Here is a 15,502-nt window from a genome sequence, read left to right as displayed (position 1 = left end):
AAATAACCATGTCCTCGTGGGCAAATAAATGACTTTGTATTATTCTCACAGCAGATAAAGGCATCACAGAGATGTTTACACATAATGTTAAATACATCAAATCAGGACAAACGGACTTGTTAAAGCACGTCCAGAGATGTGACGCAATAAATAGCCAGCGTGAATGCAAAAATGTCATTTATGAAACACACATCCATCCCAAAGAGTCCCACAGGTGAAGAGGTGAGGGGAGGCTTGACCAATGGTCCAATACAAGCTCGGTGTTTCTGAACAATTGAGCCACGTGACCGCCCCAATAAATGCAGAGAGAGGGAGGCTCTCCGGCAGCTCCGCTGCTCCGCTCGCCACCTGTAGCTGAGCGGGGAGGACGCCGCCTCACGTCCGCGCTCCTTGGCACGTTATTAATAATTATTACAGTTTTCTATCGTGTCCCCGTCTCCTTGGCTCCTCCCCGCACTGGTTAAATGCCCGCTCGACGCCTCACAGTGTTGCAGTTGAAGGGAGCCGCGACGGAGCAGCAGTTGGACTCTTTTTACCATCCTGACAGCTAGCTAACATCCGAGCGTTTCTTCTTTCGGGCTCCCGCTGCATCCGAGAAGCCTCCGCTATGAAGACCATTCTTGCTGCGTACTCTGGCACCCTCAAGGGTAAGACGGTGTCTGGCTCGAGAAGACACACACACACACATACACACACACACACACACACACACACACACACACACACACACACACACACACACACACACACACACACACACACACACACACACACACACACACACACACACACACACACACACACACACACACACACACACACACACACACACACACACAGGTGGTCAAAAACAAATCAGGAGTAGCCTAATTCCTGGAAAGTGTCATGACATGAAGCACACAACACGCCGGTTTGAGTCTGACATGCTGTGATTAATAAAGAGCTGTTTTGCAGTACAAACACTTAGAATTTTAAAATATCATTATTTCAACAGATATTTGTGGTGTGGGGGGGTGGGTGGGGGGACTGCAGGAATGCAATGGGAAACTTTTCTTTTCAAAAATGTCACTGCATGGATGATTGAAAACAGAAGTCCTGATCACGGTTGTGTAGACACTGCATGTACAGTATAGGTGATACTGAAGGAGATCAGAAATGCAGATTGATTACTGAATATAATTATAACGGGGTTTGGTTTGTGCTCTTTTTTTTTTTTTTTTTTTCATTTGTCTGCAGTTGAAATGTTTGGCAATGAAAAAGTTTAGGATAAATGAAGAATTATTTGTGAATGTCTAAAATGTGAAAAAGGGATTTATTTTGTTGAAAATGGATGCACTTTTAACAGGAAAGGCTGTTCTGGTAAGGTGGTACAAAGACTGGATTTTGTCCCCGATCACTTCTTCTCAAATGGCTTTAGGAATGATTTCTTAAAGCCTGTATGGAAAGTTGGAACAATTAAGCAATAACTCTCGTAATGTAGGCCTGCATATGGGCAGTCGGTATTATTATTATTATTATTATTATTATTATTATTATTATTATTATTATAAGACCGACTTAAAAACTGTGAACTCATCCTTTTTAGGCAAGGCAAGGCAAGTGAACTCTGCAGCTCAAGAGTGTATCAGTGCAGTTACAGAATCATCAAGGCAGTTCTATTGAGCCAGTGGAATAACTTGAATGTAGAGCTGCAAAGATGAATCGATTTTAGTTGACAACTATTTTGATAATCTATTAATCGGTTGAGTATTTATTTATTTTTATTTTTTTTTTGGAATGAAGTACAAATTCTCTGATGTCAGCTTGTTAAATGTGAATATTTTCTAGTTTATTCTCTCCTCTGTGACAGTAAACTGAATATCTTTAAGTTGTTGACAAAACAAGACATTTGAGGATGTTATATTGGGCTGATTGACATTTTCTGACATTTTATAGACCAAACAACTAATCGATTTAATCGAGAAAATAATGGACAGATTAGCCGACAGTGAAAATAATCCTATAATAGTCATGTGCAGTGCTAGCCTTTTAAGGCTCCATAGGATCATGGTTTACAGGTATTCCCAGCAGCAGCAGCAGCAGCCAGCCCAGTGCTGGGTTATTTTCAGTGTGCACAGATGGGATTAGACAACAGCGTTTTTCCTGGAGGGGAGATTTTTTTTTCTTCTTCTTATGGGCTCTCGGCAGCATGAACTCTACTGGCTTCAGACGCTCCTAATGTGTACGTTACTTTATGCTCCCGCCTCCCCACACAAGGTCTCCTCACACGTAGCTGCATGGCTTCACTTTCATGGACTGGTGACTGAAAAGAGCTGGTGAGTAGTTGAGGTTGCGTGGCTGAGGCTCGGCTAAAAAGTGAAGCTGCTTTGATTGTGTTGTTTGACACAGTGTTCCAGGAAAACAAATATCTTTGTTTGTTTGATGTCCACGTTTTGGGTTTGTTGACCTCAAACCAGGACTAGTAGTATTGCTCTTACCAGTGTGTTGACTGCATCTTTTCACTGCTATTTGAGCTTCTGTAATGGTCTTCAATAATCACCCACGTGAATATTTGAAATGTAATGTCTTCTTTTGCCTCCAGGCACCGGGTCTGGCATCCTCTCTGCCCTGCAGGACCTGTCCGTGGCTTTTTGGCCCTGCAGAGCCAAGATGGAAAAACATTTGCAGCTCATCTCTGTGCTGCAGTGGGTCATCACCTTCTTAGTGCTGGGTGAGGGAGTGTGTTTGTGTGTCGGAGGCGCTGTGCATTCCACGTAAGCTGTAAGAAAGCAAAGAAACCTAGACGATTTAGCTTGTAGTCTCATTAGTCTCATGGTCAGATCTCTGAGCTGCACACATGAATACTCTCCTACCAGCTCCTAATAGAATATGTAAGCCTGTTAGTTTAGCCTGCAGTCTTAGGTAATTAGCCTGTATTTACTACTTCTATTCAAATACTTGATTGGACGTCTGTCCTCTCTCCCTTCAGGTGCTGCCTGCACTGTGCTACTGATCTACATGTTCTGCACTGACTGCTGGCTTATTTCTGCCATTTACACCGCCTGGCTCATCGTTGACTGGAACACCCCGAAACAAGGCAAGACATCAAAGATGTCAATGTAAAAAATAAAATCACTGTTGCACAATAGTCCAATTTTGGAAATGTGAAGAAATTATGACCATATAGCAAGCATTATATATCCGAAGTTACTGGACTAATGTTTCTGAAAAAATTAGTTGGAGCATATGTTTGAGTCTACACATGTTACGTGGATTGATAATGGTTAAAATCTTCAGCACGTGAATGAACAAGCTTTGAGTGTAGTGCTAATTAGCAAATGTTAACCTCTTACAAAGCCCAACTAAGATTGTGAACATGGTTAACATGCCTGCTAAATATTAGCATGCAGATGTTAGCATTTAGCTTAAAGCACAGTGTTCTCAGGCCTCCAGGAAGTGCGCCGGGCTTTTAAGCCAAGTAAACCTAGCAGCCAATCGGTGGAATTGCATCCTGGCCTGTCAAGTGATGCACGGGGCCCCAAAAGACTTTTTTTCCGATTATAGACTTACACAGCAAATGATGCGTCTGTAAATCCGTTGGTAGATGTTTGTTTTTTTTAGCGTCACAAAACTACTTGTTTTACTGTCATAACTGGTCAACTCGTTAGAATAACATTTGGAAAGTATAAAAGATCTGCACGCACTAAACCTGAAGAAGCCGGCTCGGCTGGCGGAGGTCTGTAGTGCGCCTGCTCTATGGGCCACAGCGTCTATCATCCGGGTAATGTTTGGCTCCCTGATGGCCTCATGCACCACTGAGCAACTCTCATGGGATAACCTAGGCTCCGCCTGTACGCTATATCCAGTTCTTATACAGTAATGCATACATGAGTGCTATGCCAAAATAGGCTACAGCTTCACAATGCAGCTAGCATGGCCGTAGTACATACTTGTCGTATATTTACATGCAAATGTGGACCTAACATGGGTTAGAGGGCTGAAACAATTAGTCGATCAACAGAAAATGAACTGACAACAAGTTTGATAATGGAGTAAGTAAGTAAGTAATTCATCAAGCAAATTGGTTCCAACTTGTTAAATATGAGGATCAGTGTTATTGAATTGTTAATAAATGGAAACAATTTTCAAAGCAAGCAATCCAAAGAGTTTACTTTAGACCCTGATTGGCCAATTTACTTTTTGTCTGACATCTAAATGATTCATAAAATAATGGAATAATTAAAGACAGAGTTAATATGTTCTAGCAGTTGTAGTTGATGTAATTTAGTGATTTTTGAATGTTCTCCTCAGGTGGCAGAAGGTCGTCTTGGGTGAGAAACTGGGCAGTGTGGACATATTTCAGAGACTACTTCCCAATTAGGGTAGGTAACTTTGTCTCTTTTTTTATTTTTGGTATATCTTTCCTAATTTATCCATCCCCAACCTTAAACTCCAAACAGGAGTGGTATATAGACTAGGCTGCAACCAGTAGGGGGAATTAACCATGAAACCATGGGTGGCTTTGTTTATTTTGTATGATTTTAGCTCGTTCATCAATATGTGCACAGGTTTGACCGTATAGATAAACTTATCAGGGGTGGATCAGGTATCAGCTGCTGGCTCCATGCTGTTCCTTGTCCCGTGTTGATTAGGAAGAGTGCTTGACGTGAGTTGGGAGACTTTGTCCTAGCTGATAGGCCAAGGAGCAGTGGTAAGCTTGTTTTGCTCTCAGGTGCATCTTTAGACCCTGGTTATCGCAAACTGACACACACACACTGCATGCAGAGGGAGGCTGACCTGACTGATGCCTTGTATAAAGTACTTGAAAGCAATACTTGAGTAAAATTACAAGTATCTTACCAGGAAAGGACTTTGGTAGAAGTAAAAGTCACCTTTTTAAGAATATTACTTGAGTAAAAATTTAAAAGTATCTGATATTTAATGTACTTAAGAATCTAAAGTAATTTTCTGATATTAAATGTAAAAGTTAAAGGAAAGAAAAACTTTGACTAAGAACTTTATTGTGGCTTCCTTCTAGTAAAGCGTAGTATTCAGGGTTTAGCTAGCGGTCTTCTTTCCATTTAAGTTTGACCGACAAATGGTGACTGTCCCGCGGAAAAAGGTGAAGGTGCGGAGAGTCCGGCAGCAACCCCCCCCGGCAGCCATCCCATGGATTTAGGCTGGCCGGCGACAATCTTTGGGACCGCGGGTTGGCCCCAGAGAGACTCTGCGCCCACACAACTAACATTAACGTTACAAATCGAATCAAGAAAGTGAAATTATGTGGGGGGGGAAACGGCAGCTATTTTATCAGAATGACCTGAATAAACGTAACCTGGATAAAACTTTAAAGGATTAACCCATCTGTGAACGGATATATTTGAATCGACAATTGTGTTAAACGAATAAAAACTACAACTCCCATAATGCCACTTCACAACGTCATCAAAAGTCCGTGTTTGCATCCATTGTTTTGATTGCGGCAGAAAATGGACATATTGTACGTTTTAGTACAGTAACAAAGTATTTGTACTTTGTTACATTACAACACTGCTGAACATAAACCGTCACTGAAGAAGCCACCAGCCATGGGTGGAGTGTGTTTTAAAGGGAGGATGGGTTCGACTAACCTGACTCCGCCAGATGCATTGCTTCGCGTTTGCTCGGCATATCCGTCTGGGAACTTTCCGTTTTTGAGAACTTTTGGGAAGGGGCGAAAATACTGGTTAGCTGATTGGATAAACCATCTGTCTATCACCACCTATGTTGGTGATAGATGGGCCAAATCAACCAATCAGATCAACGAAGCGTATGAAAATACAACCACAAGCCCCTGCTGCTGCAGGCAAAGCATAGCTCGTTAGCATAGCAAGCAAGCAACATGTTGGTAAAGGATATTTGCCGTTTGTGTAACGAGAATTTAGGAATAAAAGGCACCATTTCAGGTTCCCGGTCCATATTCCAAAAGAAGGATCCAAGAGAAAAAAGCATCAGCGAGCGGCTAACAGAATTAGGGCTACCGCTGTCTGAAAATACTGGTTAGCTGATTGGATAAACCATCTGCCTATCACCACCTATGCTGGTGATAGACACTTCTCGTTGCGTCCCACCTAAACCCGCCTCAAAACCAACGCTGATTGGTCGGTCATTTGGCGAACGGCTCCAAATTTTTTGATCTGCGAGTGGAAAACTGGAGCTTGCGAGATCAGGACGGTTTCACGAGACATGATTCAGCCAGCTGGCATCTGATTTTTTTTTTTTAATTATCACTCTTGAACAGACTAGAGCAGCAACGACTAGTTGATGAATCAATTAGTGGATTGCTATTAAAGTGATCTGCAACTAATTTGATTTATTGATTAATCATGTTCTAGGCAAAAGTAACAAACTTCTCTAGCTCCAACTTCTCCAATAGAATGATTTGCTGGTTTTCTTGGTTGTATATGTATCCTTGTAAACTGAAAATGTGGGTTTCTGACATTTGATGAGGTGTCCTAGGACACAGGGATAACGTGACGGACATTTTTCGATATTTTGGGCCATTTTCAGGGACGACACGATTGATCGATTCATCGTTAGTTGCCGCACTAGTACAAACTGATGCTGTCCTTCCAATGTCGCTCTCACACCTGTAAGTGCTGTCGCCTAAAACAAAGTGGATCCATGTAAAACTAACACAGGACTGAATGTTTGTCTATTCCTCTCTGTTGCTGAATTAGCTTCGGTTTGCTCCACAGAAAGATATGAAACTTCGGCTTTTACACAGCTTGTTTGATCCCATCATGTCCTCACTTTTGCTATTTCAATCAGGAGAGACTCATTTTTTAGTGAACAATTAGTGATAACTGGGGCGTAGCACAACAATCTGAGCCCCGTAGAAAGGCGTTCTCTATGGACCCCTCCCCACATCCACAGCTATTCATTCTAGCATCTTTTTGGGCCCTCCTCACATATGAGGGCCCTGGGTACTCAGTCCCCTTTCCACCCCCAGTCCGACACCCCTGAGTGATAACAAAGAAAACCTTTATAAAATCACTTCAGTGCCCAGGTGTTGATGAGCTTATCTACTGCTGTACAGAGTGTGAAAACGAAAAGAGGGGCTGAGGTGCAGATTCTGAAGTCCTGCTCTTTGCAGCTGAACCTTTTGAACCGTTCATCTCATTGATCTGTTCAGTGTGGGGGTTTTTATGTAGCCATTAGCCTCTGTAGGTTGATGAGATTATTCTTTGATTACAGTTGACTCTCATTTCAATCTCAGTATTGCTGCAAGACATGCGTTGGTGAGTGTGGTTATTTTGCAGTTGTGCCAAGTTTTAGCTTTCTGTCAAATGTTGAAATATTGATTATTAGCTACTGATGCAGGCTGTAGCTGAACGTCCATCGCTTGCAACAAAGTTGTTAAGTCATTTAATGGCGCATTACGCGATCATTTGCTGTCCCATAGCTCAACACAACCAGAATATATCTGCAGGGGAATCTATTGATGGTAGGGCAAGTGTTTGCTACTAACATATGACTTATTATGTATGAGTTGGAAGCCAACTGGTCAAAGTTCAAACCAGTCTTAAAAATCCAAGTCAGAAGTCTGGAGTGTGACTGTTACATGAACGTCTGCAAGTCTGCCTCAACACTAGAAACAAAGGCTCCTCTGTAACATTGGTGGTTTTATGCTGTAACCAGTAAATACTGTCTCCTCCCTAACTATATAGAAGGTGTTAAATCAGAGTTTCCGCAGGGTTTTAAAAAGTCTGAAAAAGTAAAACCTTTTCAAAATGTTGGTCCTTAAAAGGTCTTAAATTAAAGTATTGTGTTCTAGGTCTTAACATTTTTTAAATGGGTCTTAATTTTCCTACGTCAATGTAACGCTAATGCTCATTGAAATGTTTTTATTTTTTATTCTGGGGTGTTGTAGTTATTTCTTATGCTCATCTGTATATATTATTATTATTATTATTATTATTATTATTATTATTATTATTATTATTATTACTACTACTATTACTGTCCCTTTTTTATTCAATTTTAATACATTTATTTACTTTGCAGGTACTTTTGTGACTCTGCATTTTGTTGTACTTTTATGTTGAGATTTAGGTCTTAAATTTCATTCATAAAGGTCTTAAAAAGTCTTTACTTTGACTTGGTAAAACCCTGTAAATGGTGTGCAGGTCTCCCTCTGTCCTACTGTACTCCCTTTACATCTGCCAGGCCAGCCAGGTGGAGTCCTGCGGTACTATGGAGATCTTGAATGTGATCCTCTCAGCTAATGTGGTTATGCAACTGTTGTTTGACTAGTAGCGAGAAAGGGAGCTCTGTGTACACACCGTGATGGATCAGAGTCTACCGTGCAGATCCGAGCATAGTTGAAGGCTCTTATGAGATTCTGCAATTTCAACATCAACCCAAGAGGTTACTATAAAATAATGCTGAATGTTTAAAAGTTGTACTTTATTGCTACCACATATGTACAACATGTACAGTGGGTCAGTATTTTATGACTGTACTTGAGCAGACAGAGGGGAGTCATGTTGGGTTCATGCTGATAAGGATGTCCTTGTTCTACAAAAACATACACTGTGTCCTAAATTCATACTACATATTTATTCTTAGCTGGAGTATGTAGCTTGTTGACACTCGGAAATATGTAGCTACAGAATGCATGTATGGATTGAACATGTCATATCCCATGTATCCTATTGACCTCCTACATTGCTCAATTTAGTTATCGTATACTCCAACATGGTTATGCATTCTAAAAAAACAACCCAAAGAAAGTGGAGGAGCAACAGTGGATGGTGGTGATAGAAGTCCAGGGACATTTCAGAAAATCTGTTTAATTTTTGGAAAACATTTAGTTGCCTATTTGAGTCGGTCACTGCCAATTGAACTTAACTGTTGGATAGCATTTCCTCACAGACGTGTTGCATCATTTTTAGAGCTGAAACAAATTTAGCAAACAAATGATTGACAGAAGTTTGATTGGCAACTAAATTGACTATTGATTTACGTCATTTTTCAATCGACAATAAATGACAAACAGTCTCCCATTCCAGCTTCCCAAATTTGAAGATGTACTTCTTTTAAAAAATATTTGTGGTCCGACAAAGCAAGTGAATATAAATAGATTGGTCACTAACATGACATTTCTCCTATCAGGATGTTCCCAGTCTAGCAGTGTGCCCCTCATATGGAAATCCGCCTCACACCGGTCCTCTTTGTCTTATTGTTCTCCAGCTTATTAAAACCCACGACCTGCTGCCCAGCCGGAACTACATCTTTGGCTACCATCCCCACGGCATCTTCTGTTTCGGTGCTTTCTGCAACTTTGGGACCGAGGCTACAGGCTTCTCCAAGAAATTCCCGGGCATCAAGCCCTCCCTGGCAACCCTGGCAGGAAACTTCCGCTTGCCTGTCCTTCGAGACTACCTGATGTCTGGAGGTGAGAGGATTTCTTAGAAGCCATGGGGTCTTGTTTGAGTTCTTGAAAAAGTCTGATAACTGTATCTGTTAGAGAGCGGACCTTTGACCTATTGCACAGCTGAAATGGCTTCTGTGTACTTGTGCTGCTGATTTCACTGATTGAGAGAGCTTTAACTATTCCCTTCTCAAGGGTTGTTTGCTGTTCAGCTTTACCCACAGATACTGTGCATACCCTTTTAAGGTGCTATAGGTTATAAGGTTTAGGTACATGTTTCGAAATGCTATATTGGTAAATAGCTCTTGTACAACTTTCTTTGGAACCTTTTTTTTTTTTGTTATGTGTAATGAAACCATCTTATCAATGTTCTGAGACAAATTTCATTTTCAGCTGCAGTAGGTCAGATTTTGCACATGCTGAATATGATGTGTTTAATTCTGCGCAGGTGCGACTTGTGGATTTTGCCCACAGAGCAATGCATTAAGTACAATAAAGCCTGAAAGTCTAAAACGACCGAGAATTACAACATTTGCAGTAGGGGTGGGAATCACCAGAGGGCCCGCGGTACGATATCCTGATGCTTCTGTCCCGATATTATTGCGAAAATGTATATATTTTTTCATTTTCTATTTACACATCATCGTATCATGTAAACACAATTTCAGAAAGTACAATAATCCTATGTAGGCGGTGTGAAACAGGGAACCCCAAATAAGCTATTAAAAGCTTTTCAGAGGGGCCCCATATGATAATAACATGACAGTTTATATAAAAGATGAGTACTGTACTTGGCGTCCATATATAGATACAGTATTGCTATGGAAAATATTGCGATAAAATGCTGTATACATTTGTTTTCTTTTCCCCCACCCTTAATTTGCAGCCAGTATTTGACCAGATCTATTAGGAAGATGCAACAATCGTAAAAAGAAGTCTGTGTAATTGCCTGTTGTGCAATGCTTCTTTACTGCAATTTTAAATCATCTTTTCATCCCCCCCCCTCAGGTATCTGTCCAGTGAACAGGAACTCCATCGACTACCTGCTCTCATGTAGTGGGACAGGTAATGCTGTGGTCATCGTTGTTGGAGGGGCTGCGGAGTCTCTGCAGTGTGTGCCAGGCAAGAACTCTGTCACCCTGAAGAACCGAAAAGGCTTTGTGAGGCTGGCCCTACAGAAAGGGTGAGCTGGCTGCACCACACTCGCAGACAAGGACACGTGCACTTACAGCGACCAAACACAGCCTTGACCAAATCGGATTTGAAGATGAGAATGTCATTCTCAGGGCTGTAGTGGCTGATTGGAATGAATAATTCCTAGATTATTACTCACAAGCAGGTTGAAATGACCTCACAGAGAGCATCCCAGAATATTTTTTTATGAATGTCCCTCCATAAAGCTAGGAGCTGCTTGTTGCATGTGTAGCGGTTGTGTACTCTCATGCGTTGTATATATCGATGAAACATGTACTCTTTGGCTCCAACCAGCCGTTTATTACCTGATGAGTAGTCCATATCCTCGACGTTCCACTTCCGGGATTGCTCCGGTGCCGCAGGAAATTCCGCCGGATGCATGTATTTTCGCCGATGTCCGTTTTCCTTCCGCTTTCTTTGTGTTGGAATTTTAAACTCTGGTGGATTTCTGAGGACTAGTTCTCCACAGTTGGTCACAGCCAGTCTCACACGGAATGCTAAAATAAATGAACAGAAAAAGACGTTCACTCAAGTCACTGAATGCTGAAGATAGATAAATACAGAACACAGGTTTACCCATTAGAAGGCGATTAAAATAAATATATAACTGAGCTGATGTTAAGGCAGCTTACCATGGAGATGCCACATGCACACTGTAAATACATTTTGGGGTTCACTGCTCAAGTCTGCAGGGGCGCAGCAGAGGCCAGCCCCCAATACACACAACCAGGTCTCCATGGCAACCACTTTTATTTCTCCAATAAATGAATACACAGTGACGGTGATGACAAGTGGAATGATAAACTCCGCTACACACGCACTGCCCTTTTGGAAGGATCAGACTGCAGACTGTGTGAGCTGGCATTGGGCTGGGCTCAGCCATGCATGAATCACTATAACAAACGCTACTATAAAGGGAAGCAAGCCTGATTCCTTCTCAAATCTAGCTGTGGCTTATCACAGGGTGCACCTTGTCCAAAGAAGCTTAGAGGTAGTACAAGAGACATGCAGTTACGCAGAATTCATCACAGCTAAGTTAGCATTCCAGCTAAAAAAAAAAGCCTGAGCTGTGAATTGAGGTCACTATTGGTTCACTTTCTGGAACTTTTATGGCTTAGTTTTTTATGCTTATAAAATAGAGATGATGTCGAAACCAGTTGAGTAACCACACAAGTTGAATAAGGAACATTCAGTAATAAGTGTAATTTCAAGGTTTGCAATCACAAATGTTTAAAAAAGTGTCCGGGTTAGCTCAGTGGGTAGAGCAGGCGCACGTATGAAAAGGTTAGGCTAACTCCTCGACGCAGCAACCGTGGGTTCATGTCATTCCCCCTCTCTCTCCCCTTTCACGTCTTCAAAAAAAAAATATTCTTAAAAAGGCCTTACTTGCCACCTTGTGATGTGCGCAATTGTAATTTACTGTACACTGTGCAAATTTTGTCCAAAAATTGGGACATTTTCTTTCCTTTTTCTGGTAAAACGCTGGATTGTTTCTCTCAATTCCTTGAAGAAAATGGTGGGAGAAGTTAAAATCCCTCTTTGAAGTGCACACAGCTTGTTGTTTAATAAGTGTTTAATAGGCTTTCTGTGAAGTTTTATCCTGATTAGAACCTTGTTTTACATGTATTGAATCCACCACTAGACACTTGTTATATATAATATAATGTGTATATATATTTTATAGATATTTGTTTGTTTTTTCTCTCGTTTGTTGAAAGCTACTTCTTGACATTGTCCTACGGGAGCAGTGTTGTCGTACGTGTACATTAAGGGCGAGTTTTACGAGTCGTGCTCTGTGTTTCCTCAGGTCTGACCTGGTTCCAGTATATTCCTTCGGAGAGAACGATTCCTACAAGCAGGTGATCTTCGAGGAGGGAACCTTATGGAGATCTGTCCAAAAGAAGTTACAGAAGATCCTAGGCTTTGCTCCGTGTCTTTTCCACGGGTGCGGCCTCTTCTTCGGCAACTCCTGGGGCATCGCGCCTTATTCCAAACCGATCACCACCATAGGCAAGTTTGTCTGCTAATGTTTGGTTAATTCAGTGAGTTACAGATCAGGGGTTAGAATGTCAACCATGCTATTTTAATACAGTTCATTACAGGTAACACAACGGAGACAGTCAATATTTGCTTTGTCCACTCTGAAGGGTGTATTAATGATTAATACTGATAATAACAATTTCAACTATTTTGAGGTACTTGTAAGCCTACTTGAGTATTTTGCACAGTACTCTACTACATTTCAGATGAAACCATTATAGTATTACTGTAGTATTTATTTGACATCTGTACTTAGGTACAGATTCTAAGGAAAGCTCATTGTGGGACTGGCTCTAGTGGCTGTAATTCTGCACCAATGCTGAATTTCGGGAAAGAGACTTCAGATACAGTATTAGAGGACCACTAAGGTCTATATAAAAGAGACTTCAGATACAGTATTAGGGGACCACTAAGGCCTATATAAAAGAGACTTCAGATACAGTATTAGGGGACCACTAAGGTCTATATAAAAGAGACTTCAGATACAGTATTAGGGGACCACTAAGGCCTATATAAAAGACTTCAGATACAGTATTAGGGGACCACTAAGGTCTATATAAAAGAGACTTCAGATACAGTATTAGAGGACCACTAAGGCCTATATAAAAGAGACTTCAGATACAGTATTAGGGGACCACTAAGGTCTATATAAAAGATACTTCAGATAAAGAGACTTCAGATACAGTATTAGGGGACCACTAAGGTCTAAGGTTCTACAGTATAAACTAAGGCCTAGGCTTCAGATACAGTATTAGGGGACCACTAAGGTCTATATAAAAGATACTTCAGATAAAGAGACTTCAGATACAGTATTAGGGGACCACTAAGGTCTATATAAAAGATACTTCAGATAAAGAGACTTCAGATACAGTATTAGGGGACCACTAAGGTCTATATAAAAGAGGCTTCAGATACAGTATTAGGGGACCACTAAGGTCTATATAAAAGATACTTCAGATAAAGAGACTTCAGATACAGTATTAGGGGACCACTAAGGTCTATATAAAAGAGACTTCAGATACAGTATTAGGGGACCACTAATGCCTATATAAAAGCATCCAAAAAGCAGCACATCATAGGACCTTTAATGATACTGTGGTCTAGTGCACAGAAAATATTCCAAATAGAGAACACAATTCAAACTTTATTAATCAGATGTGTCACACTTAGTAGTTTGACTGAAGCTGACCCCTTATCTCCAGTGTTGGTTTGTGGCCTAATGTTTGTGTAGCCTTAGGTCACTAACATAAGTGGAAAGAAGCCCCGGGGTTGGCCAGTACAGAGAGGTACAGATTAGGGGTTGCTCACCTAAAGGGTGTATTAATGATTACAACTGATGGTCTTAACAATTTCAACTAAAGTTTGTTTGATTAGCTCATTGTTTTAATCGTCTCCTGTTCTTTTTACAGTTGGGGAGCCAATCACCGTGCCAAAAATTGAGGATCCGACTGAGGAGGTAGTGGAAATGTACCATGCAATGTACATCCGCTCTCTCCAGTGTCTTTTTGACAAGTACAAGACCCGCTTTGGCCTGAAAGAGAGCGAAGTCCTGCACATCCATTGAAGGGACAAGGGGGAGCAGGATTTAAGAGACGTGCCAATGCTTTTGCTGTCTTTCACTCATGCAGCCATGTAATTCTACCTAAGCTATTTTAAGATATTATATGCTTAACGCACAAACGATGCAAATGGAAGATACCACTTCAATATTGGGATAATAAGCCCAAAGTTTAATTGAGCCAAAGACCTACGTTGTCCTCGCACATGCATGCATTTCTACTGTATAAAAGCCAAAGGTGAAAGGAATTCTACAGGGTGGATTCATATTGTGATTGCACAGTACATGTGATTGTATAATGCCATAAAGTATTAATTGTATAATGTAGAGCGGAACAAGCCTATTTTTAGTGCTTGTCCCTCAATGGATTTTTCCGATGCACTTTTTGTATTTCTAATTACCTTCTTAGGATTTTTATGCCTTTTTTTTTCTTTCTTTTTTTTATATGAATATTTCCCAAGACAGTCATTGTGCTACTTGGCTTGATTTCCCTTACTTGTCCCACTGGTGCCCAGGTCTGGATGGGTGGGTTTTGTCTATGCAACAGCAACTTCAGTGATGTATTGTATATTCAAGTGAAGGTTTTGAGCTACAATTTAAAAAATAAAATAAAATAAAAAATAGTTAATAATGGATAAAGGTTTTGTGGGTGAAAATCCTGAATTGTTTGATTCCAGTGGATCTCTTTGTAACCGTGCCACTGGTGGTGATTGAAAAGGAAAGGATTACACCGGTCTTAGTACTGGTGTTGTGTTTGAGGGTGTCACTAGTACTTTTGTTAAATAAGGGTGAGTAAAGAATCTATCCTGGAAATGGAAGAAAGTAAGCTTGTGTCATGTTGATGGGCAGTAAATTATAAGATTGTCATTCGAAGACCAGTTCCCTGTGGTTTCACCATCGTGCCTTCTCGTAAAGAGCAGTGTAATCCATCTGCACGCAATAAACAGCGAGACCTATCTACGTGAAGAATGGCATTATCTTGTCTGCCGATATTTAAATTAAACTTTTGTATGTTTTCAGAAGGAGAAGTGTGTTTTTGTGTCTTGTTATTGGAAACCTTTCCCCATTACGGAGACATATTTCTAAAGCTACACCTTTTTTTTTTTTTTTTTCTTCTCAAATTAACCTCACAAGACATCATTTGATTAGGACTTCTTCCAAACCACTGTAAGACAAACGTGCAAGAGTATTCAACATGTCTCAGGTCTCACTCTGTAGCTAAAACCGAGCTCAACACACAGGGTGAAAAGAGGAGCTGCAGCAATGTACAGTACAACAAATATGTTTTTTTTTCTGAAAATTAAACCATGTAAACC

General features: G+C 40.8%; 1 protein-coding gene across 2 annotated transcripts; it reads left to right on the top strand.

The window, feature by feature from the left end:
• The first annotated feature begins 320 nt into the window (after window positions 1–320).
• Window positions 321–15,208, top strand: dgat2 (diacylglycerol O-acyltransferase 2). Of its 2 annotated transcripts, XM_028595271.1 has the most exons (9): window positions 321–647; window positions 2,257–2,315; window positions 2,582–2,710; window positions 2,969–3,076; window positions 4,291–4,361; window positions 9,214–9,418; window positions 10,403–10,577; window positions 12,396–12,598; window positions 14,038–15,208. In XM_028595271.1, the coding sequence occupies exons 3-9, from the start codon at window positions 2,650–2,652 to the stop codon at window positions 14,190–14,192; spliced, it is 978 nt and encodes a 325-aa protein (XP_028451072.1). In that variant the 5' UTR covers window positions 321–647; window positions 2,257–2,315; window positions 2,582–2,649; the 3' UTR covers window positions 14,193–15,208. The 2 variants fall into 2 exon arrangements, with proteins under 2 accessions (XP_028451072.1, XP_028451071.1); XM_028595270.1 differs by lacking the exon at window positions 2,257–2,315.
• Window positions 15,209–15,502: the final 294 nt, after the last annotated feature.

The sequence above is a fragment of the Perca flavescens genome, chromosome 13 (genome assembly GCF_004354835.1).
Source record: "Perca flavescens isolate YP-PL-M2 chromosome 13, PFLA_1.0, whole genome shotgun sequence".
In the NCBI taxonomy this organism is placed as follows: domain Eukaryota; kingdom Metazoa; phylum Chordata; class Actinopteri; order Perciformes; family Percidae; genus Perca; species Perca flavescens.
Note: the sequence above shows the minus strand (reverse complement) of the source record. Positions and strands in the feature narration are given on the sequence as shown.

Excerpts from the sequence above, each read along its gene's own strand:
- dgat2 (XM_028595270.1), top strand. The coding sequence starts at position 608 with ATGAAGACCATTCTTGCTGCGTACTCTGGCACCCTCAAGG. Across the intron at positions 4,362-9,213 it reads GAGACTACTTCCCAATTAGG|CTTATTAAAACCCACGACCT; the intron begins GTAGGTAACTTT and ends ATTGTTCTCCAG. Across the intron at positions 12,599-14,037 it reads CAAACCGATCACCACCATAG|TTGGGGAGCCAATCACCGTG; the intron begins GCAAGTTTGTCT and ends TTCTTTTTACAG.